The sequence below is a fragment of the Gadus chalcogrammus genome, chromosome 8 (assembly GCF_026213295.1).
Source record: "Gadus chalcogrammus isolate NIFS_2021 chromosome 8, NIFS_Gcha_1.0, whole genome shotgun sequence".
Classification (NCBI taxonomy): domain Eukaryota; kingdom Metazoa; phylum Chordata; class Actinopteri; order Gadiformes; family Gadidae; genus Gadus; species Gadus chalcogrammus.
Window position 1 is genome coordinate 20,492,668 of NC_079419.1, and position 24,705 is coordinate 20,517,372.

The 24,705-nt window shown below is 46.2% G+C and overlaps 2 protein-coding genes across 2 annotated transcripts in view; one reads left to right on the forward strand and one right to left on the reverse strand.

Annotated features, from left to right (window-relative positions):
- Positions 1-16,536, forward strand: LOC130388286 (protein zyg-11 homolog). Its single transcript, XM_056597724.1, has 14 exons — positions 1-137; positions 911-1,079; positions 1,486-2,375; positions 2,686-2,820; positions 2,925-3,107; positions 3,301-3,365; positions 5,453-5,552; positions 6,082-6,132; positions 6,493-6,654; positions 8,022-8,069; positions 8,184-8,384; positions 8,602-8,654; positions 8,742-8,839; positions 15,639-16,536. Exons 1-14 carry the CDS (start codon positions 135-137, stop codon positions 15,812-15,814), a joined length of 2,334 nt encoding a protein of 777 aa, XP_056453699.1. The 5' UTR covers positions 1-134; the 3' UTR covers positions 15,815-16,536.
- A 5,983-nt stretch (positions 16,537-22,519) lies between these two features.
- The window catches only part of LOC130387930 (leucine-rich repeat-containing protein 52-like), a 6,344-nt gene continuing 4,158 nt past the window's right edge, over positions 22,520-24,705 (reverse strand). Inside the window, exon 2 of the mRNA XM_056597223.1 lies at positions 22,520-22,887. Coding sequence (XP_056453198.1) covers positions 22,520-22,887 — 368 coding nt within the window. The remainder of the gene's footprint in view (positions 22,888-24,705) is intronic.

The following is a 24,705-nucleotide window of genomic DNA, read 5'->3' on the forward strand; positions in this document are numbered from 1 at the left end:
TCCTTCGTTGTAGCATTTCATTAACGTAGAATTACCCGTTCCAAGCAGAATGATGCAGTTTCAAAATATACTATAGGTCTGAAATATGTTTTTCTGGACAAACATTTGAGACCCCTGTTAGTTGACTTTCTAACATGGTAAGTCCACACATTGAACGTTTCGACCAAGGCTTCTGTGACTTTACAGAGATCCATGGGATTAGAGGATTGCAATGGTTTACTGTTGGGATCAATGAGGAGTCAGAACGATACGACTGCTCCTTTGCTCAGAATTTCCTCTCAAACTCACATCATCTCAGTTCTGTGTTGACATTTGTGTTGGTTAATGAATGCCACCACTTAAAACATTTGGGTGTGTTGTGTCCTTCTGTACTTATTCTACAAAGTACAAGCTGCTCATACATGTAATGACACACATGCGTATTAGGGGTGGGAATCACAGGGTACCTCACGATACGATACGCCTACATGGCCCATGATACCGATAATATCGCGATACAGCGATTCTGCAATTATCAATATATTGTTAGGCCAATCTTATAACGATATATCACAATATATTTCTAACGATGAATACAATGATGGATTTCCATCTTTATTCATGGTCCAAACTTACTTGACTTTGGTTGGTTAACTTCCGTTCAGGTTTTTCCTCATTCGTGCTGAGCGCCACCTTGAGGAGAAGGGAAATCTGTTTAGAGCGCCTTATTTTATTAATTAAACTATAAATGTTTGGGGCAATATTCCTGTCTAACTCTTAATGCTTAAAGCATAAAAATGCAAAAATAAATATTGCACAAAGATGGTCGACGATATATCGATGTATCGGTATTTGGTCCCACCCTTAATTCCTATACTATCTGAATCCAGGGCTCACAACGACAATGTCGTTTGTGTTTTTGATGTTCCAGGTTGCCCCGGTCCCGGTCATGTCTCTGTGTGACCTGTGCCTGTCCCGTGTGTGCTGGAGCCTGGAGCAGCTGTGTGACAGCAGGGCCGACGGCTCCCTGCGGCTCCGCCGGGCCCCCAGCCTGCCCACAGAGACCGCCGACCAGCTGCTGCACAAGATGACGGTCGAGGGTAGGCCCCGATAAAGTGGGAGGATCTTAAAACAGGATCAGAAGCTTCTGAGATGTTTCAAAGAACAAATCTGTTTTCACCTCGGATGGACGGGCCAGAGGAAGTCCCTCATCGTTCAGAAACACGCCAGGCATCATCTCATCTCATCTCATCTTCGTCCGCTTATCCGGGGTCGGGTCGCGGGGGGAGCAGCTCAAGCAAAAACAATCTAAAAAATAAATATTTACAGGAAGTTTTTCTAAAAAACAACCAATAAAAAAAAAAGAAAATAAAAAAAATTTGCTCTGAAGTATTTATATTCAGACCAGGCAGTGGTATGAATATAAATACTTGATACTGAATGCTTGATACTCTTGTTCTCACATTTCTTTACTCTGTTTTGCCTCTCCCGCCCTCCTGCCACCAGGCCTCCTCAATGACAGAACCGTGGCCATATTCCGCGACAGCAAGGCCTTCCGTCTCCGCAGAGCGTTCATCAGGGGCGGCCCCGTCTCCCCGGGGGCCTTCCGCCTGGCCCTCTGCCCCCACCGCCTCCAGGACCTCGACGCCTCCCGCCTCGCCGAGGGCCACGCCAGCGGGGCCGAGGTTCTCGCCGCCCTCCTCACCAACCCGGAGCTCACGTCTAGCCTGCAGAGGCTGTCTCTGGCCGGGCTGCAGCTGGGCTGGGACCCCCTGGGTCCGGACGGAGGCCCCTCGGTCCGGGCTGCGGGCCCCTCTGTCCGGACTGTGGGGGGCTTCAGCTCCCTGCGGGCCCTGCGGACGCTTAACCTGGCGGACACCGGCCTGACGGACGCCGCGCTGGAGGAGGTCTGCTCGCTGCCCCTGCTGGAGAGCCTGGACCTCTCCCGCGGCGCCGTCACCAGCCTGGCGCCGCTGCTTGGGTGCCGGGCCACCCTGAGGTCCCTGACCGCCCACGGGCTGCATGGGCTGCGCAGGCTACCGGTTGTCATGCCGGCCGCCCCCGGTGTCCCCTCTGTGCTGATCCGGCTCAGCCAGCTGAGGCATCTGGATCTCTCCGACGACCGTTTTGCCGCTAATGACGTCCCATGCGACTCAAGCGAGGTGGATGAGGTGGTGCAGCAGCTCCTGGAGGGGGCCCCTGATGAGGAAGGGGCCCCTGATGAGGAGGGGCTCATCCTCCCGGCGCTGGTCTCCCTGGACGTGTCCGGAAGGAAGGCTGTCACTGAGCGGGTGGTCCGGGCTTTTGTGAAGGCCCGGCCCAGCCTGGTGTTCCTCGGCCTCCTGGCCACCGGGGGCAGTGCCTGCGAGGTTCTGACCTCACGGGAGAACCTGAAGGTACACACAAAGGTTGTTGTTGTTATATGAGGTTTGTGACTCAGTTTGTGTCTCAGTGAGGACTCAATAATTCTCTGTTAAAGTGTTCATAGTCCAAATATGAACAATTTATTATTGATTTATTTTACAGGTAGACAATGCATTAGCAGCACATTGGATATACCTTAGGGGTGTGTGTGTGTGTGTGTGTGTGTGTGTGTGTGTGTGTGTGTGTGTGTGTGTGTGTGTGTGTGTGTGTGTGTGTGTGTGTGTGTGTGTGTGTGTGTGTGTGTGTGTGTGTGTGTCCGTGTTTATGCGTGTGTCTGTCCAGGTGACCGGGGATGCTAATGAGACTCAGGTGTGTGAGGCGTTGAGGAGGTACAAAGAGAGAGAGTGCTTTCTTCACGAGGCTCTCGTCCTTCTCTACAACCTCACAGTCGACCTCAGCACGCCGCGTCAGGACCTCCTCCAGGTACCGGCGGGACTCTTCTGGCGGCTTGTTCCAATTGTACGGACACTCACCTGATTGCATCGCAGAGTAAACTCATAACAGGTCTGATGACCTCTGACCTCCAGCTGGTGCTGGCGGGGATGAGGAGCCATCCCTCCTCGCTGCAGGTGCAGCTGGTGGCGTCTGCGTGCGTCTTCAGCCTCACCACCCAGGACCTGGCCGAGGCCATGCCCCCGCGCATGCTCGCGGCTGCAGTCGACCAGCTGCTGCTGTCCATGCAGAGCTTCCCCAGTCACGCACAGGTAGCACTCCTCAGCTAACACATTCTCGTTTACTTTAATGTTTCTATACAATTATCGTGGCTTGATTTATACACATGGTGTTGTGAGGTTCTATCACATTAACTCCGATCCTGTGGTGTTCAAACGTATGATTGCACCCTGTATTTCCATTGTTGTGTCATTGGAAATACATGCTGTTTATTTCCCCCTCTAGGTTCAAAAGAACTGTATCCTGGCCCTCTGCAGTGACTACATCCTCCTGGAGATCTCCTTTAACAGGTCGGACATCGCACACACTTTGTTATATCACATGTCCTATAGCGTTGGCCTGTTGGATGTAGTTTTCTTAAAGATCCCATGCCATTCTATTTTATGATGCTTTAATATAGGTATTAGTGGGCCACAAACACAGTATTCAAAGACGTCCCCGAAATTCAGCCGTGGTGCAGAGTTACAGTCACTCCGAAACAGTCGCACATTGAGCTTCCCCCAAACGCGCTGTTTCGGTGGGCGTGTCAAGGCAGGTCAAGGAGGGGGGTGGGGGTGTGGCCCTGAGCAGCTTGTAGCCACTACCATGCGCTCTGTATACGGTGGGCGTGTAAAGGCAGGTCAAGGAGGGGGGTGGGGGTGTGGCCCTGAGCAGCTTGTAGCCACTGACAGTACCATGCGCTCTGTTTACGGTGGATGTATCGCAATGGCTCGTAGAAACCCATATTATACATAGATATCTATATCATATAATATATAATATTATCACCTGGCCCTGAGCAGCTTGTAGCCACGGTACCATGCGCTCTGTTTACGGTGGATGTATCGCAATGCCTCTTAGAAACCCATATTATAGATAGATATCTATATCATATAATATATAATATATATTTTTACGGCCAAAAGCTGTGTGAGCCTCCAGACGATAAGTTATTATGAATCTCAAACGACCGCGTCTACTTCAGATTGATGTGGAAGTGGAAGAACCAGAGACGTCGGAGAACCCGACAAAGTCCTTTGTGATTCATTATATCGTCTGGACGCGCACACAGCTTTTGGCCGTGATGTATTATTTGATATAGATATCTATGTATTATATGATATTATTTAGATATAGAGCAGAGCTCCAGGTCTGTAACGCAAGTGTTGTACACTTCCTTGTTATTTGGATAACCGTTCTGCTGTTGGTGTTATGGCATAACACGTCGGACTCTCGTCTCTGGTATTTCTACAACGAGACTCGTAGTGGGGGTTATCTCAGCCATGGTTGAGAATGAATTGGGGGAAAGGAACTTTGGCTTTGACTCCCAAAGTGGTGGATGTAGTAGACAGAACCGCGCGCTGCCTGCTGCCTGCTGCCGGCGCAAGGCACCACCGCCCGGCTGCCCGCTGCCGGGCGGTGGTGCTTCGCGGCGGTGGTGCCTCGCGCCGCGGCAACCGGCGGCAGGCAGCATGTCGCAGTTCATGTACTTCGATGTCGTTCTGCCATTGCATTCAAAATTCTGTAACTAGCCTGTTACTACGAACTAAGCAACTACCATACACGTATTAGCATTTAGCACTAGCTCAATCACGACTCCTTCAGAATTCTTGTGGGTGGTTACGAACCAACCAAGTGGGCAGGGCCATGAATAATAGTTTGACAACGCTACGTCACAGTGTCACCTTATCCAGATTGGCTCATTTCTTCTGCCTTTTTCCTTTCATTGCCTATTGCATTCAGTAGACAAACTGCATAGATTTCAGACTTACCACAGCTCACAAACTTATTCAGACCTATGTTATTTAACAAACAACAGGAAAAATGTGATTTTAATGGCATGGGCTCTTTAACAAATATGCCTTCTCACATATTCTGACTGTTTAATCCTTGAAAGCAAGCAATAGCAATTCACTGATTTTTATTCTGGCAAGTCCATAGATCATGTCTATCCAAACTGTTTTTCATTTGAAGCTATGGTTCGGAAAAATATGTTTTTTAAATTTTTACTGTACTGTCCTGATGGACATTATGGGTCCAAGAGGCAAACATTTTCAGCATGCAAAATAAGGCCTCAGCACCAATTTCAGAAATCTTCATTCATCAATCATCACTTTTTATGTAAGTAACGTTAAAGTTTTAGCTCAGATACAGCTCATGATGCCAAGCTCACTTATTCCCTGTTTAGAGATCACATGAAATTACTTCCTGTAGTTCCTCAAGTGACCACAACAAAATCCAGAATCGTGGAAGATCATTTTTTGAATGGAAACGAGACTTCTAACTTTGTTGTAACAAAAGAGAGGGTTTATTCAATCAATTCAATTCCTGTTCCGAGCATTGCACATGTTTCTCTCATGGCATCCACATGGCATTAACATGTGTTTCAATGTTTCAGGTATTTGGCCACCAAGCTGGTAATGACCTGGCTCAGTAGCCATGACGACCCCACCCTGCAGAAGATGGCCGTCGCAATAATTTCCGTCCTGGTTGCCAAGGTAGGACTAGTGGGCACCGGGTTATAAAATATGAATAACATCTGATCACAATGTTGGTTTAAACGGTTTTCTTCAATCACACAACATGTTCAATAACAAATCATTTTGAACTCTAATTTGATTTTAATTATAATCCCAGCCCCTGTTTCAGGTCATTTCTGCTACTGTTGCACATTCAAATTTTGAAATAAAAACATTGTTGAGCTATGAGTGGTCATTTTCTGTTCAACATCAACCTATGCAGAGATGGAAGCAAATCTCTGCAGACAGCCTGTTTTATGTTCCTAGTTATATCTGGTAAACAACCCTTTGCTTCATGAAACATCCGACCCACTCTGCCTGTATGCCACGTAAAGGATGCATTAGAAGAAAAAAGTATTGTATCATTTAATGGTATTATTATTTATTATTAAAAGAAGTGTTTTAAGTGTTTGAGTTTGCATCTTGCGTCTTCAACCCTTTTGTTTGATCTAAGAAAGACTTTCCTTGTGTCGTTGCTTCCTGCCTTTATTCCTTACTTCCTCCCTAGCTATCCACAGAGGAAACTACACAGCTGGGCACAGATGTTTCCATTATCAGGGTATGTTAACCATTACATTTATACATACTTTTACACACATACTTTATATCTGAATGTTTAAATGTAGGTTGTTTATGTTATATTATTGTTCATATTTAGTATCCTCAACGCATATTTTAGCTCCACCTAAATGGTACCAGTGTCATGGATCCACAACACCAGATTCAACACTTTCATACCATTAATCACATTTGATTTGGGCATTTACACAGTGTGTGTGTGTGTGTGTGTGTGTGTGTGTGTGTGTGTGTGTGTGTGTGTGTGTGTGTGTGTGTGTGTGTGTGTGTGTGTGTGTGTGTGTGTGTGTGTGTGTGTGTGTGTGTGTGTGTGTCTCTCACTCTCTGTTTCTCTCTGTCTTAGCAACTGCTGGGCGTCGTGCAGCAGCGGGCCTCCCTGGGCGTGGTGGACAACACTCTGAGGTTCGCCCTGAGTGCTCTGTGGAACCTGACGGACGGCAGCCCCGCGGCGGGCCGACACTTCGTCCAGTGCCAGGGCCTGGAGCTGTACGTGGAGGTGCTGGAGGTGAGCCTGAGGGAGATGAACGGACTGCTGGGCCTCATGTGTGTAGGGACTTATGCACACCAAGGTAGCTCAGGAGGTAGAGCGGGTTGACTGGTAACCGGAAGGTTGGTAGTTCCTCCTAGCTGAGTGTGGAGGTGTCCCTGAGCGAGACGCCTCACCCTGACTGAGCTGGCTGTCGCCCTGCGTGGTTGACTCGGCCCTCGGTGTGTGATAAAGATGCAGTTAGTGGATCTAACAATTCGTCTGGATTGGCCTTCATCCTATTCTCCTCCTCATCCCTGCCAGACCCCCGACTCTCACCGTACTTGAGGAGTTGATCAGGAAGCACAGCCAGTAGGTTGCTCCTTTTAGTATGTGGTCACAGGTAATGACTGGAAGGTATGGGAAACTTCTCCTTTTGATATGCTGTAGTTTGTGATGAAGTATGGAGATAACAATGGGACAGAAATAAAAGTAGTGAGAGAGCGTATCACAGTGAGACAGAATGAGAGAGAAACAGAGTAATGGGAGAGGACCACAGAGGACATAATAATGTGAATTACATTGGAAGGACTATTGGTATGGAGTCCCATATCCTCATTTTACTGTGAAAAGTGCTTTGCTCTAGTGATATATTAATGAAGGGGCAGGGGAATGCGTCCAACAGCTAACACCCTCCGTCCCCTGAGTTTCGCTCCTGGCACATAAACAAGACTTATGAAAGGGCCCTGGCTAATTTCTTCTGGCCTGGGATGAGATGGGCTGTATAAGATTACTGCCGGCACTATGCAGCCATAACACAGGCCCAAAGGCCTCCTAGGGCAACGCTCTCATCCCACTCCTTATCACGGAGACTCCCTTTAGCCCAATCCCTTGGGAACCTGCTTGATGTCACAAAGTAATGGTTAAAATGAAACTCCTTCAAGAGCTCCTTCAAGAGCTCCTACAAGACCTCCTCCAAGACCCTCCACACGAGCGAAGGCCCTTTCCCTCCAAGACACACAATGGGGAAATGTATTGATAATCCATATTGCTGCATGATTGACAAGGGGAACACCTGTCGGCCATGAGGCCACTGCTCCAGGAGGCCAGCTCTAAGAGCTGAACCTTCTCAGTCGAGAGAGGACTGGGAAGTGTATGGCAAGCAGCCCTTGGCCCTGAAGTGGACACAGACCTAGGGGGATGAGACTTGAAGAAGGATGCTATAGCAGCGAACCATTGTGTGTGCTACCTGTGCTCTCACCCGTTCCCCCAGTCTGTCCACACAGCCTGTGTACCCTTGAGGCCCTGGGAGGAAACGCAGTCCGTTCCGGGAATGCTCTGAGTTTAATTTAGTCCCCTCCTATTTTCCTCCCCCGTTCTAAATCAAACCCTTTTGTGTGTCGCAGTCCTACTGCTCCGAGCCCTCGGTCCAGCAGAAGGTCCTGGGCCTGCTGGTGAGTAAGGGGGCTTTCCTTCATGCTCATCCCCCACTCAGTGTTGCCAGATTGGGACGGATTTCCCCCACTAGAGTCGTTTTGGTAACTGAAGGACTGACCCTTTGAGTGCAGAACAACCTGGCTGAGGTGGAGGAGCTGCAGGGGGACCTGATGGAGGAGGACCTGCTGGACTACGTCCTCAGTGTGCTGGGCGACCCCCGGGTGGGGGTGGAGGTCAGGTACTTTGCTGGTGGCTTCCTCGCCCAGCTCTCCTCCAGACCCAAGGCCTGGACCCTCCGTCAGGAGCTGCTGGAGACCATTCACCAACAGCTGGTGTGTGTGTGTGTGTGTGTGTGTGTGTGTGTGTGTGTGTGTGTGTGTGTGTGTGTGTGTGTGTGTGTGTGTGTGTGTGTGTGTGTGTGTGTGTGTGTGTGTGTGTGTGTGTGTGCACGAGTTTTCCATCAGGGTGGCTTTATTTGTTCTCTGATTCACACATTGACCTAAATTCAAATAATTCCAACATACAAAGTGCCCAACTCCTCCTCTACAGCATTTCACGGTCATGACTTGGAGCCCAGCCGAGAAAGAGATGGTCTCCTACAGGTGAGAATACAATGATGGTGTACTCTCCAGCGTACCCCAGGTGTGTATGTCTCATGGTGTCCTCCATCCTCCTGCCTCCTCCTCCAGGTGCTTCACTCCCTTCCTGGCTCTCCTCCAGACCTCCCAGCCAGCCGGGGTGCAGCTGTGGGCAGCCTGGGCCGTGCATCTGGTCTGCAGTCACAACGGTATGCCCTGCTGTGGTGGTCTGTTCTGGAGGACCCTGGGGAGGGGGTCGCTGCCGACGTACAGCTCATAATGTTAAAGATGCTCCCCGTTTCGAGCAGCTTTAGGGAACCCAAGAATGCTTGACACAAGAAAGGCGTTTTAATGCTCGGTTGCTCTCTGATGTTAACCTAACGATTGTTATTGCTTTGTACTTGGTTTTATGAACATGTTTACTGTAAAATGTACTATTTATAAAAGTTGCTTTGGATAAAAGCATCTGCTAAATGAACCCTGTAAATTTACTTATCATTCTACATGCGTTGTGTAAGAAATGTAGAAATTGTGGAATTGTGGATTACATAAAAGTTTGTCCATTGAGGTCCCTGAGGATAAAAGGCGTTGAATGACCCAACTTCACTGAGTAGTGGGGTCGGATGCATGTGTAATTTTTCTCAGTCATTTCAAATTGGTGTTAAAGTTTGGTTTTCACTTCCAAGTTGAAGTTTAGGGTCTATAGAAAAATTTGAGTCTGAGTGTCAAACACACAGATAAAAAATGGCCTCTAGGGGGCGCCGCAAAATATGTAAACTGCTACAACTTTTGATTAGATTAACAAAATGTAACAAATGAGGTATCTATGGATTCAGAATTAAAAGGAGAAACTGGTATGCTAAGCATTTGGTGACCAGATAAAAATAAATACACTTTTAGCCCAAAATATTACATGGACACAAGCGAAATTATGCTTTTTTAAAGATAAAGTCTGAAAATATCCTCACAGTTGCTAAGGAATTTTAGTTTTTAATGTTATTTCACAAGTCAAGACTGTGAAATAAAACTGAAATTGAAATGCTCCTCACTCTTCTATTCTATGCCCTAGGAGGCGCCGCAAAATGTAGTAACAGCCATGAACTTTCTATGTATTGATTTAGGATCAGGTGTCTCAACAAGCCATCATTTTATTCACAAGAAATTTTCACAAAATAACTTTATATCTGGAAGAAAGTAAATCAATAACAATAAGAAGATAAACAATAGTTTTTCTGGCATTCAAAAAATGAACAGAGGACCATAGGGCTAACATTTATTCTGAGAACTTCACTCTACAATGATAACTATAATTTACTTCTTTGATTTATTCTATGTCAGTCTTAGAAGTTCTGACATGTGCACTTGCACAGACGTGTGCACTTTAACTTCGCCTTCATGCACTTGCACCGAGAACTGGCAGGTCGACTTGTACAAGTACTTGTACAACCACACTTCACATCTAGTTGGAATACTTCTTTGGCAAGTGGTAGCGTAGTCCAAATGGGAAGAAGTTTGCTGTCCTCTTCTTTCCACCCATGGTCAGTGGGGTTGTTGTCAGGCATTTTAGACCTAAATGAATGAATACATAAATGCATGGTTTTTTTGTGATTATATAGTACTCAAATCCATACAGGTGCATACTTACATGTGGGCTGTTGTCCAGATGCTTGCTTGGAAGACAGTCCTTTTGAGATGTAGATCCAAAGCATCCATTGTTGGGGGGATTCTTTCAACATCCCTCGTCTTCTGTGAGAATAGCCTCATTCGAAGAAGATCAACATAATTTTCCTCATTTGATTCTCTGGAGTACAGCCTACAGACAAAGTTTACTGCAACTTCTTTCAGCCTTGGAGAGGTTTGGAATGGAGTCTCAATGATGGTTGCGAACTCCTCTGTCAAGTGTTGAACTTCGTGCATCAATTTGCAGCAGGATCGCTTACCCCTGAACTTGAAAGAAGATGTGCTGTCTGATCCCGTGAATGCGTGGAAGAGAGCCATGGCTTTACATGTTTCTGTGCCCAGTTTTGTGGCGAGAGTGTTCAGGGAGATCATTCTTGATGTCTTTCCAGTTTTGAAGCAGATCCAGATTTCTGCAGTTGCATTCAAAGCCTTGATATGATGGAAATTACTCAGCAGGATTACGACAACATCTGTGTCTCCAGTATAGACCATCCCAACTGATGCTGTTTGGAGGGCATGGAGAAGATGCACTAGGACACGAGTGTCAGCTTCCTCGTGGTTGCAGCGATCCATTGACGGACTGTTTCCAACATGGTGGACGCAATCATCTGCTGTTATGTTGACATCTTTGTCATCTGGGAACTGTCCATTTGTTACAAGCGCAGTTGACAGGAATGAAAACAGTTCTGTCTTATTATCCTCATTTGCCAGAAATGCCTGCCAATCTCTTGGGACTTTGGCAGTGCCAGAGATGCGTTGTCGGGTGCCTGATCCTCGCTTTTCTCTTGTTCCTCCTTTGATTGTCAAAGCACGATACTGGTCCCAGACGATGTCACTCGTGTTGATCTTTTCAGGTCACGTTGAACTCTTGGGCAGAACACCTTGTCGAAGTAGGACTCAAAGGTCTTCCCTTGGACAGTCGTGCCAGGCAGTGAATGAATAAGTGCTCCACCATCAATGACAATGAAATCATAAAGATCTGGTGCAACTATCTCCTCACTGTCAGATATTCCTCCACTCTTAGGATTCCCCAGGATGTAAAACAACAAATCTGATTTTGTACAGGAGTTGAGGGATCCTTCGCATGACAATGCAGGTGGGTATGGAGAAGACTCGTGGCAGAAAAAATCTTCCAAATTCCCACTCCGGCTTTCCAGCACAATGAAAGCTTTCCCATAAAGCTCTGCATGACGTTTGAAGTGCTGCATCCTCAGTTTAGCTGCTGTCTTCTTGCGTGTTTTCTTCTCATGGAACAACATCAAGTTGTTTCGCTTGATCGGAGCTGTCAGTGGTGTGTCATGTGAGTCCGGCACATTCTTTTTGAAGTTGTTGTGCTGCTCTTGTCCCATTGACTCAACTTTAAGGACCGATGCTGCAGCGGCTGCAGACTCGCACACCTTGTTATCTAAAGTAACCAGGTCTTTACTGCTCTCCTCAAAGGGATTCCCATTGCTGAGCAACAGCTCCATCAGGTCTTTGGTGTGACGTTGAAAACGCTGCTGTGATGCTGATCCTTCCTCGTGATGAGGACGCCATTCGGAGTCATCACTGTCATTTACAGTGATAAACTCTTCCAGGACACGGCTGATTTCCGGGCCTGTCACAATCCAGCGTTCCAACATGTCGGGGTTCTCTGTGAGGCCAATTATGCCACCCATTCCTTTCACCCTTTTGTTGGCTTGCTCGTGTGCTTGGTCAATCGGCATAGCTGAAAAGCGTCGATTGCTGCGAGTTACCGTCCAATGTCCCTTTTCGAACTCTGCCCGGATACTATCTGGGAGACAGTCCATGTCCTTTTATAAAGACTGGAAGCCACCGGGCATAGTTATGATGGTCGAGAGCAAAGAACAGAGGAACAAGCTTCTGCAGGGTTGTGACCATGAGTTCGATCTTCCGTTTGCGATGTGCTCGTATGAACATGAAGATACTCTGTTGGTACTTGTACACAAGCAGCCAGAAGGAGAATGTTGGGCTCTCATGGGCAACTCTCTCAACCCAGTCCTCAAGGACCATCTCAGTTCCACTGTCCTCATAGGCTCGCTGTAGAAGGCTGTGGAGTACCACAACAGTAACTTGATGGGCATATCTTGTTCTCATTACATTGGATGCCTTCAGAAATTATGTGGCTGCTGCCACTGAATTCACTAGCCCAGCTTCTTTCAGGGCTTCAGGCCATCCTGATCCACGCAGAAGATCTCCCATGGTACTCCACAAAGCCATTTCAATGTGGAGCCCACCTAACATCACCACAAACTTGTCTTCTCCGAAGATGTCAGGGAAGGTCCACTGCATTTTTTTTGCAAGGTCATACAGGGGTTGGTCCACTACCATCACAGGGACTTGTTGTGGGTTGAGGTGCTCAGTGTTTTTCTTCACCAGGTTCATTCCATGGTGAATCATTTCTGGGGTTGCTGCTTTGTCATGAAAAAGTGGCAGGAGGGCCTCAATGCTTTTTTCCGGCTGTCCAACAACATCAGATCGAGCAGCATGGAATGAAGACCACATTGTTGGAGTGCCACTTTCTAAATCAGAATTGACATAGAGGATGTCTTTTACTGCCTTCATCCATGCCTCCTAATGCTGTCTCTCTGCATCAAATGAACCTCTCACCACTGGCTGCACAACTTTAACTGGAGGTTGGGTAACAAGATTCCGGCCCACAGGTGGTACAGATGAATACGAATGAGGCAGGATGGGTCCTACTATGCTGCTTTCTCCTGATTTCTTTGAGTTGATTTTCAGACATTCTTGGTGCAACCCAGGCTTCTTTGATGTAGGAAACTGAAATAGTGAAATCCCAGTTCCATGGAAGGATGAGCTTGCAGTGCGTGATGTGGGATTATGATCCAAGTTATCAAGGGCTGCAACTGTGAAAATTTGCCGACGCAAATTTGTAGGACAGACTATATCTGCATTCTTCCTGGTCTGTTGTGCAATGGCCTGTGCAAAGCAAACTTCCATGCTGAGGACCTTCTCATATGATACTGTGAGTTTATATTTGTGTAGCAGATTGACTAACTTCTTGCTTCTTGTTTCCGAATGCAAATCAAGGGCAAGGAACACTGCAAGTGGAGGCTCACATTTCAAGTTTGTTGAAAGAGAGGTCATATTTAGCATGGCCACCTGACTCACAGACAGAGTCTGTCTGGAATTATCTTGATCTGTTGAGGATTTGGGTCCTGTGAGGAGATGGCGGAAGAAATACTTCATTTTCTGGGGAACAGACGTCTCTTCACAACCACTGAGAAATGAGCCATCAAATTTAAATGGAGTTTCATGATTAAAAACTGCTTTTCTGAGGATTGAAGCTGCCATTAGTAATGTGTGCGCTTCTTCATCTGGTGTTTGTGATGTGTCTGATATGATCTTCCTAGCAGTTTTCCAACACGTAATGAAAACTCTGTCCCTGATACCTTTCTCCTCTGTCAAATCAGGGAAGTTCTTGAGGACTGTTTCCTTTAGGCGTGTCCGGTTCACGATTTTCTGGATACCATATTGTTCCAGTCTCTCAGTCATCATCTCTGTTAGATCTTGCAAAGCAAAGACTCTACTACCCCCGCTAATTTCTTCTTTTATGAATTGTAGCAATTCATTTTCTGCTGTGATTTCAAGGTTTTCACTCACTGTGGTTTGTTTACAAATCACATTGTAACGGCGGTTAAACATTGTCTAGCATTTCAGATGATACTTTGCTTCAATAGCAACCAGATCTCCTTCTGCAAGGAGTGCCAGAATACGATCTTCTCCTAGTTTAACTGCCTTGTCATGTATCTCTTGGGTAAGTGATAATTTCTGGAAAGAATGGTCTACTGCATCTGTTTCTTTAGCACAGAAGAGACATAGATTGCGGTTAACAGGTTCTCCAGTCCGACAAGATCTTCTATTTACACCAGGCAATCCCTCACGGGCAGTGCGTTTTTTTGCGTGTTCAAATGCTGAGGATCTGTAAAGCTGACGAAATGATTTGTGCCAGGATGCACGATTCTGCTGCATCAATTCTTCATCTGGAAGATCTACATCTGGGTGGGGAGCCGCACCAATAGCTCTAAACTGACTCACAAGGTTGATGATTTCTTTGTAGGCTCCCACTCTACGACTGGCAACTGGATTCGCAAGAGGGCAAACAAGTTTTTCCTCAGTTTCTTTTTGGCACAGAATGCACAATTCCCATTTTCTTGCCTCAGCCATCTCATAAAAACAGAATTCAAGCAGCCCATACCCTGCTTGTTGAACTCCTGTATTTTGTCAACAGGAAAGATAAAATATAATAGTTTTGTATTTACCTTTTTGTAACCAAATCAAACTTAAGTATGTTATGTAAAATAAACAGCTAAAAACCTAAAATTTACACAAGTGCAAGACCCAGTAGACCTATTCATTCCATCCTGCTGCCAGCATTAAAGGTAGCTTTAACTGGTGCTAGCAAAATGACTAATGTTAATGCTAGCTACTGTTTGGATTTATTAGCTACTAGCTGTGGTTGATATTTCACAATTTATCACACATTATTTGTCGTACAAGTTCATTAAAAACATAACTTAGCATCCAAACATGTTCATTGTTGTTTTCTTACCTTCAACATACCAATATTGCTAGAGAGAAATTAGCACAGATGCTTGATTGTCAAATGAAGGGAAATGTGTCTGCTAGTCTGCCCTCTTGTGGCAGTAGATGGCATAACTCTACTATAACCTTATTTTTCATGGATGAAAGCAGCAAAATAATTAAAAAGTGCAACAATAACAAAAGGCCTGCAAGTTGGGTGCTTCATATCACGTAGGCTATATGCAGCCATATTTGTGTACGGGTATCCTAGCTATGTTTGTGCTATAGGGATATTCTGAACACCAATCTTAAATCCAGTCGAGTCATTACACAGCCTTTATTTACAATAACTTTAAAAATCATGTTTCATAGCAACTTTGAGGACATTTCCAGACTTTATCTCAAAAAAAAGCATAATTTCGCTTGTGTCCATGTAATATTTTGGGATAAAAGTGTATTTATTTTTATCTGGTCACCAAATGCTTGGTATACCTGTTTCTCCTTTTAATTCTGAATCCATACATACCTCATATGTTAAAATTGGATAATCTAATCAAAAGTTGTAGCAGTTTACATATTTTGCGGCGCCCCCTAGAGGCCATTTTTCATCTGTGTGTTTGACACTCGGACTCAAATTTTTCTGTAGACCCTAAACTTCAACTTGGAAGTGAAAACCAAACTTTAACACGAATTTGAAATGACTGAGCCTTATACGACCCCACTAGAGGTGGTTTTCAAAGAAACAAAAGCAGTATTGTCTTATTTTGGTTTCTCCCCCCCCAGCCCCTCACTACAGCCCCATGCTCCAGCAGGAGGGGGTGGTGCTGCTCCTGGAGGCCCTGGCTCTCCACCCAGGGACCCACGCTGACGTCCAGGCCCTGGCCCGGCTCAGCCTGCACCTCGTAGGGGCCCGGCAGCAGGCCCAGATGACCCCGCCCGGCCCTCCACACAAAGAGTGACGGGAAACCCCTCTTCAGCGCTATGCTCCCTCGGCCCTTCTGGAGACTGAAGAGTCGCTAATGACGGCTCGAGAGGTATTTAACTCATTACTCAACATACGTGTTTCTGTCGTTACAGCAACATGTTGATAACTGTAATCAATATGGGAAATGTTGGACTTAAAGCAGCAACATATAGCTGTACTCAGTATTGGACATGCTGAAGCCATGGTGGTGGCAGTTCAGCCTCTGCTTTAAATGGGGTGGTGATCTGCACCAGTAAATGCAGAAGTTACAAATGTCATCCAAACTGCTGTATGACATCATCTCTGGCATGGAGCAGCGGCAGCACTTACAGAGCCAGCCATCCTGCTGCTTCAGAGGAAATTCAAACCCTAAGGGATTTTTTAAAATGTGTTTTGGGACGAAGTTTTAGGAAGGAGGGGGGCTTGTTATCCCCATGGTCAAGATCTACGCCAACCTTTTGATATTTTTTGAGTACCATCGTTGTGTAACTGTTATGAGCGTTATGTTAAGCTGTTGTATATGAAATCAGCCACACACCAGAGGTATACTATAGGCCGGGGCTAGCATGGGCTTAAGCTCCCCTGAAATGGGATTTGTAGTATTTGACACTTGGTTTGCACTATTTGGAACAAAGTGTTGTTTAAATAAATATGTCCATGTTTGTGACTGACGCAAACTCCTGTGTGGGGCGTCATTCTTAAGAACACCACTAGAGGGTGCTAACACATTTTAACGCTATGGAACACAGTAACATACTACAACATGCGTGTGTTGTGACACAAATCGTTATTCTTAACTGACTATTTGAAACGACCAAAGAAAGACCATATTGCATTTCTTCGAGAGATTAACAACGCTGTTATAAAAGGATCTTACCTGAACGCTGACACACAAATGAACATAATTAATCTGGGCTTCTCTCTGTGTTATGATATATGTCATTCTGAGTCTCCTAGAAACAGGATCCATTATGCTTAACATATGCGGCCGCGGCTGAAGCAGAGGCTCACAGCCCTGATCCAGTCTATTCTAAGTTCGCCTAATAATAATTCCTTTTGGAAAGTGGATTATCGGGTGCTTGCGGATGTTTGCTCCGGACCAGCACTTGTGAGTGTGGCGTATCCTCTGAGCCGCTGTAGCGTGGTTTAGTGTGGTCTGCTGAGCTTAGCAGAGGGGCCAGCGGACCCTCCGGCCTCCGCTGCTTGTGTAAAGGTCAGCAAAGGCCGGGCAGACTGCACTCAGTGGAACACATTACCAACGGGTCTCGAACCTCCAGAAAGGACGTGTTGAAGGCGCTTAACCTTTCTTTAAAACCACGCCGATTTGCCACCAAAGGAAAAATGCAACCTTGTCTGACAGTGCACACATGCACCCACGTACGCACTATAAATGCTCTTTTGAGTTAAGGATACATATGTATGTTACCTGTGGTTTAGCAAATGTTGCTAAGGACCACCTATAATTTCTGTGTGCTTATGAGTAAGGCATCAATATTTGTACTGTGTAACAATTAAGATTGTTATGCAGTCTCCGTTGTGTGTGTTTGTGATTTGACCAGGTAAAACTTTACCCAGAATTCCCAGCTAGCTCTCTTCTTGCTGCCTGGGGTGTGGATATCTGTTTCCATTATTTAATGACTGCGTTAACCCCTGGCGCCTCTTAAAACCACGGGACACTTTAAAGAGAAGCAGGGGGTCAAACGGCAGAGTGACCTCGGTGTGAAGTGACCCTGGGAAGACCCTATGGGGGTATTATTGGAGCAGAACAACTGAGCACCTCTGACAGCAGAATTTGAAGTTGGAGAAAATGAAAATAGAAAGTCACATGTCTATCAGTACATTTGAATTCTTTGTGTCATAAGGTCAACAGCTTTTTCCTTTCATGATTAAATTCAACCTTTGAGCCTCTCTGAATACCCAAAGCTACAAAAGAGGAACAAACAACAACAAACAAATAAACACAAATGGATATATAATATGACATGATATAAATAGCTACACAGGATTTTGATCTAGAATTGGGACCAACAAGCGCTCTGTCCCCGGGACCTTCTGAAGCTGAGGATGCAGACAGTAGTTGGCAGGTAAATGGTAAATTAACTGCATTTATACAGCGCTTTCCTAACAGGTTGCCACTCAAAGCACCATACAATACTGCCGAACATTCACCCATTCACGCACACATTCACAGACTAACAGCGGTGTCAGACACACAGGGCGACAGCCAGTTCGTCGGGAGCAGTCAGGGTGAGGCGTCTTGCTCAGGGACACCTCGACACTCAGATAGCAAGAGCCGAGGATTGAACGAGCAAGACCGGGTCGGCCAGGTTGGGTCAGGGGTCAGCCAGGTGGGGTCAAGGGTCAGCCAGGTGGGGTCAGCCAGGGGGGGTCCGGGGCAGCCAAATACACCCTCTCATAGGCAACAAATTATATTCACCTTACAGTATTCAGTATCTCTCAACCCTATCCAACTTCCTAGTCTATCTAACATAATCCCCATACCATAGTCATCCTCACATCTTCACCCTCATTTTTAACCTCTCTGAGTCACACAGACATATTCTCCCTTTCATATTCACCCTACCATATTCCCCCTACTGATGGTAAACTATGTTTACCATTCCATATCCATCTAACCCTCTGATATTCTCCCTCCCATAGTCTCATCTGGGAGGGTTGATGGAGAACCTCACATATTCACCCTCTCACATGACTTTGCTGAGTGTGACCATGGGCATTCATGTAGAAGGTAAGATCGATGCTCCAACAGACAGAGTCATTTGTTATTGGTGTTTAAAGAGATAAACTCAGCTGAAATCTGCTGGGACAACGAGGACACATTGATTTCAAGGGAAGATTTAAGTGAATAGTAAGAATGAGTGAGGGTGAGAGAGGGAGAATCTATATTTCATGGTCATTTATACCATAAGGTTTGCATAAATGTGTTCCCAGAACTGTATTCGTCCTGTGCCACAAGAACAAGTAACTGTTTAAAATTGTAAGCATTTGTTGCCTTTATTGTGTGTGTGTGTGTGTGTGTGTGTGTGTGTGTGTGTGTGTGTGTGTGTGTGTGTGTGTGTGTGTGTGTGTGTGTGTGTGTGTGTGTGTGTGTGTGTGTGTGTGTGTGAGTGATGCGTGTGGATGCAGAATTCCCTGGAAAATATAAATTATGGTTTAGACAGGTTGATTATAATGAATCCAACGCTATTTCGCATTGAATCAAATGTATTTGAGTAGGGTCTAGTCACAAGGTGCACAGTAGAGGATGCAGAATGCCAATGAACCATGCTCATCGACCCTGAGAAGGCCATAGATCAGTGGTTTACAAACGGTGGGTCGAGAACACTTCCATCAGTGGCTCCAAGTAAATCATGGGATTGCCACATTTCTGACAGTGATCCTTCCATCCAGATACTCAGACAGGCACCAGCTCTGTCTCCCAGGCACCAGGACATGTTCAAATAGGCGGGATAGTCCCCGGGTTAGGGGGTTAGATCCCTGGCCTGTGTGTCCGTCAGCCCTTCTGCTGATGAAGCACATCTCCTACTTGCTCACTTAATGACAAGGCATTCTAAGGGATGTGTCTGCTAAACAAAGAACTTGTATTGATTACTGATTGCATTTGTAATTCATATTTAGGCTTTGACTATTGCGTTTAAGTGTCTATGTGTGTGCGTGTGTGTGTGTGCGTGTGTGTGTGTCTGTGTGTGTGTGTGTGTGTTTATGTGCCTGTGTGTGTGCGTGCTTGCGTGTGCACATGCGTGTATGCGTGCATACGTCTATGTGTGTGCATGTATATGTAACCTAACTATAGTTTCCAGGAGAGGGCAGAATGTGAATTCTGCAGAATGTGAATCCAGCAGATGCTGCCGTTGATAGTTGTCACCAGCACATTCAGCGGAGCAACAACCAGCCCTGGATGGAGGCTGGAGCGGAGGTTGGTTCTGATGAAGTTTGGTTCTGTGTGTGCGTGTGTGTGTGGGTGCGTACACACACACATACAACAGGGTCAGGCTTCTTACTTCCCCGTTGTTTAGCTCAGGGGGCTGGGGAGAGACGGTAGCATGTCAGGGTTTAATGGAGACAGAGATGGAGAAGAGACCCCCGTCTCCCCCTCCATCTATCTGGGTCACAGCCAGAAATGCGTATGGGGCATCAGGCTATCCGGTTCCATGGCTCCACCTAGCCTCATCCCGTGCCTATAGGTTTCAGATTTCCTACTTGGCATGCTTTCACAAACCTGATACCCCCCCCACCCCACCCCACCAGTCTGCTGTGACCGCTCACGACAGCGTTTCCATGCGGTCATCGGGGTTTCATCAAGAATTCATCAAGTTCACACCGTAACACGCATGTATTCTAGTACTCCTTTGGTGACGCGCTACATGTGGCAGACTCCTCCTGTGCATTGAGGAACATTATGGTCCAGACGCCACGGAGGACATCCTGGCTGAGAGACCCTGAGGTACGAGGGCACATTCCTTCAGGGAGCCACACAGCAGCCATGTTTGTGACCCAACACGTATGTTGCTAAACATGGGCATCGGTCATAGCATGACGTATCACATGTGTATATTTGTACATGTATGGCTATGGGCACATATGTGCTCGAGCGCATATGCATGCACAGGTGCACACACACACAAACACGCACACACAGACACATGTTGACACATACACACAAATATATCCAATTTGACCTTTGATATGGTCAAACGCAGCTGAATTGATATATAAACAGGAAGAGATAGGTGATACAGCCTTATTTAGAATAACCTATGTATATGGCTGTTAGTGACCGGATATTCAAGTGCCAAACAGGAAGTGTATCTACAACCCATTAACCCATGTGATGGAGATAGATTTAGAATAATTACACATTTTTAGACTAGACACACTAGAACTTTTTCTAGTGTGATTTGCAATGCAGCTGACATAAACAAATGCACATACGTTCACAATCACAATACCCCTGTTTGGTTCTTGCACTAAAAAGGTGACGAAGCAGATTATTATAAAAAAAACAAAAAAACGTTAAAATGACAAATAAATTGCGATTCGCTATTGCAGATCTATTGTGCATTTATTCACATTTTGTGTGAAATAAATGGAAATCAGTAATTTCGCAGAAGCCAAAGCAGTGATGCTGTAGTCTTGTTTATTTGTATGTCCTGCTGTAATGCAGAGTGAGATCATCACCTGGTATATAACAGTCACAGTCATAGCCACCAGGTAGGCAGGAAGGACATGCAGTAGATTTAAATACACAAGGCCTGGAAGCACTTCTTCCATATTGATAAAAAACAACCCAGCAATTTTACTATAAATGCATTATAGAACTTCCAATTTGCATATTGATTGGTGCATTTGTTTGAAAATAATCGAAATCAATCTTAATGCAAAAAGTGTGTTAGCTAGTGGTAGCATTGATACTGTTTCCAAAAGTAAAAATAATTAAGATTTACTTCTCTCCTTTCCAAGTGTAAACAGAAGCCAATATTCACCATAAGTCACCTAGATTCAATCGGTTAATATATGTTTGATATGAGTGCTTTGGGCATCGCACTCCTCAGAACCCTCGCACTCCTCGCTCTCCCGGTCGTCCCGAGAAGTAGGGGTCCTACTCTCCTCTCCTGGTCCCGTCTCCAGGATCCCCCCTCTGGGTCCGGGATCGTTCTCCTTGTCCTTTAGAGACTCAGGGCATTTAACACTGGGACTGGGCCATGAGCGATGGGCACCGGCACCCTTGGCTTTTCTATTTTCTAGAATAAGAGAGTACTGCCTCTCATGCGACATCAACTCCGTAACCGTAACATTTATGAGAACACTTGTTTGAGGCAAATGTTTTCTTTTATGTTCGGGTGGCAGTGGCCCAGGAGGTTGAGCGGGTTGACTTGTAACTGGAAGGTTGCTAGTTCGAACCCCGGCTATTGCTAGCGTGTAAAGCGTGTCGAGGTGTCCATGAGCAAGGCGCCTCACCCTAACTGCCTCCGACGAGCTGGCTGTCGCCCTGTGTGGTTGACTCCGCCGTCGGTGTGTGTATGAATGGGTGAATGTTAGGCAGCATTGTAAAGCGCTTTGAGTGGCCACTGGTTAGAAAAGCGCTAAATTGAGTACATTTACCATTTTAATAGAAAGCAGGACATTCCATATCAAGTTATGAAATTCAATGTACTGGACATGACCCAATAAGGCTTTCCGGTGCATGCAAAGAAATGATTGGATTACATAGGCTGTAGGGAAAACAAAACAAAAGTAGATCATGTGGTCTAAGAACAGGCTGGGCTCCATCGTATCCCCAACGCACGCTAACATTGGCCTGGTTGGCCTGGGGATCACTTCCAGGCCAATCAACACAGAGAAGCATCCAGCACGGAACACAGCAGCTAGTATGTATGTGCATGTATGTGTGTGTGTGGGGGCGGAGGTTTGTATGTATGTGTGTGTAGGTATTTATGTAAGGGCATGCATAAATGTAGCTGTTCGTTGAGTGTGCGTTCACACCTCCACACGGTCTCAAGCTTGCCCCCCTCTGGGTGTTCCTGTGCTGGTCCACGTCTCCTTAAAGGTCCAGCAGTCGTCCAGCGATCAGCCAATCCAGGGCGAGCTCATCGGAGGCACGACGGGTGACGCTGCTCGCGTATGGGGGCGGGGGGGGGGGGGGGGGGAGTCAAGTCAACAGTTCAAAACTGACTCAAAATCAAACCCCATGAGAGGCCTTGCGGTCCCCGTTTCCCGGGTGACCCCTGCCCTCGGAGCTAGTCCGTCCCGTCCGCCCCATCTCCACCCGCTCGCCCCCCTCCCCCTCTGCCTCCCCCCGGCCCCCTCCCTCGGGGTCGCCCTGCGCCTCCTTGCGCTTGACGTAGCGTTCGTAGAGCACCATGACCACGCCCATCCCCCAGGCCGACACCGTGCCCGCCGCAAAGATGACGAAGCCGATGAGGATGAAGAACAGGTAGTCCCAGGAGCCCAGCGCCTGGTGGCAGCGCGCCCGCAGCTCCAGCCCCACCTCAGCCACGCGGCGGCCCCGCAGGTCGGCCGGGGCCCCGCACACCGTCTGGCCCTCCTCTGAAACACAGGTACACACAGCTGAAAGGTTATGGGTTTAATGCCCTCATCAAACACTAACCTAATCAATAACTGTCGTGGTATTCATAAGAAAAACCATGAGGTCTGTATCTCGCTTTCAATTCCACACTCTTTAATTCTTATCATTCCATTCATTGTCATCAGAAGATAGATGTTAAATAGGTGTTTCTTTGTGTGGGTTTCAATAGCCTCGGGCAGACTAACTAAGATCTATAATATAGAGAAGGACGGCGAGATGAGAGCTCTCTCATCCCCTGGGAACACTGGCGCACGCGAGGAGATCAGTACCAACCAGGAGCAATGGAAATGGATGACAGCCAGGAGCTGACCCCAATCCATCCCTGGGTGGGTGGTCTGGTAGTGGGGGATAGGGCGGGTCGCTGGGGCCTTTGAATGGAGCTCCCAGGGCCTCGAGGGCAGCACACTGTTCCATACTGATGGAGCCCTACTGCCACACTGATGACCTCACACCAGGCATTTGGCATTAAATGTCTGTACAATATATATACAATTATTTTTGAACAATTTATTGCCTTTTTAGTGAATAATACAGAACATAAGGAACTTAATAAATTTAAAAAATTGCATAATAAATCAGAATCGCAATATTGGTCAAAATAATCGCAATTTCATTATTTCCTCAAATCGTTCAGCACTAACACACACACACACACACACACACACACACACACACACACACACACACACACACACAAATATACATACACCCTAGTTTGCAAACATGAATGCAAGTTACGTAAGTATATCCGGGACAGATTTGTACATGTTCGCTAATGCAAAGAATGATGCAATGACCATTGCATTGCAATGAAGTAAGCAGCAACCTTGTTAAATTGACCATACACACACACACAAACACACACATGAAAATGCTTACGCAGACACACATGCATACACACACACACATGCATGCATACACACTTACACTCACTAATGCATGCACTTGCAAATGAGGCCAAATAAATCTGCACACAATGCAAAATAACCATATCACTGTCCAATGACTGGATCATAAGACATACACCATAACCACCACCAAAGGCTTGCAACACTCAAAAATGCTAACCAACGCTAACTAATGCTAATTAATGAACACTTCCTCTACTGGCTAACTCTAGATATACGCCAACAATTCTCAGGACTGCATGTCCTGCCTTTGAGGTGAGCGAGTAAAGCCCTCTAGGATCCCCCTCCCTCACCCCAACCCGATGCGGCCCCAAAGAGTAGAACTCTGGGACATGAGGAGGGCTTCCCCCTCTGCCTCTCCAACCCTGTCCCCACTGCTGTCTATTTCTAGACCTTGGTCTTATATAACAGCACAGCACATGCTAACGTAGCTGCGCTAGGCGTGACTCAAGGGGAAAATCTGTTGTTTCCTTTCCAGGGGTTTAATCTCTCTATATATCCCTCTCTCTCTCCCCCTCGCTCTGTCTACCACTCTATCTCTCTACCACCCCTTACTCTCTCTACGGATGTGTCTCTCTCATCTTCCGCTTTCTCCCTGAATGTTAACAATTGTGTAACTCTCTGTAGCCTTTATCTCAATGCAATCTCTGTCTCTACGCTATCTCTAATGACATGTCCTTATTTCATCTGTCATCTCTATGTCTCTATATCATCTCTGTCTCTGTCAGCTCTGTCTCTATGCCATCTCTGACGATATAGAGACATTGAGATGATATAGAGACAGAGATGATATAGAGACAGAGATGATATAGAGACATAGAGATTATATAGAGAAATAGAGGTGACATATAGAGGGTATAGAGACATAGA

Bases quoted from the DNA above. Each gene is read 5' to 3' on its own strand.
- LOC130388286 (XM_056597724.1), top strand. The intron at 1,080-1,485 runs GTAGGCCCCGAT...TCCTGCCACCAG, and splicing joins GCACAAGATGACGGTCGAGG to GCCTCCTCAATGACAGAACC. The intron at 2,376-2,685 runs GTACACACAAAG...GTGTCTGTCCAG, and splicing joins CCTCACGGGAGAACCTGAAG to GTGACCGGGGATGCTAATGA.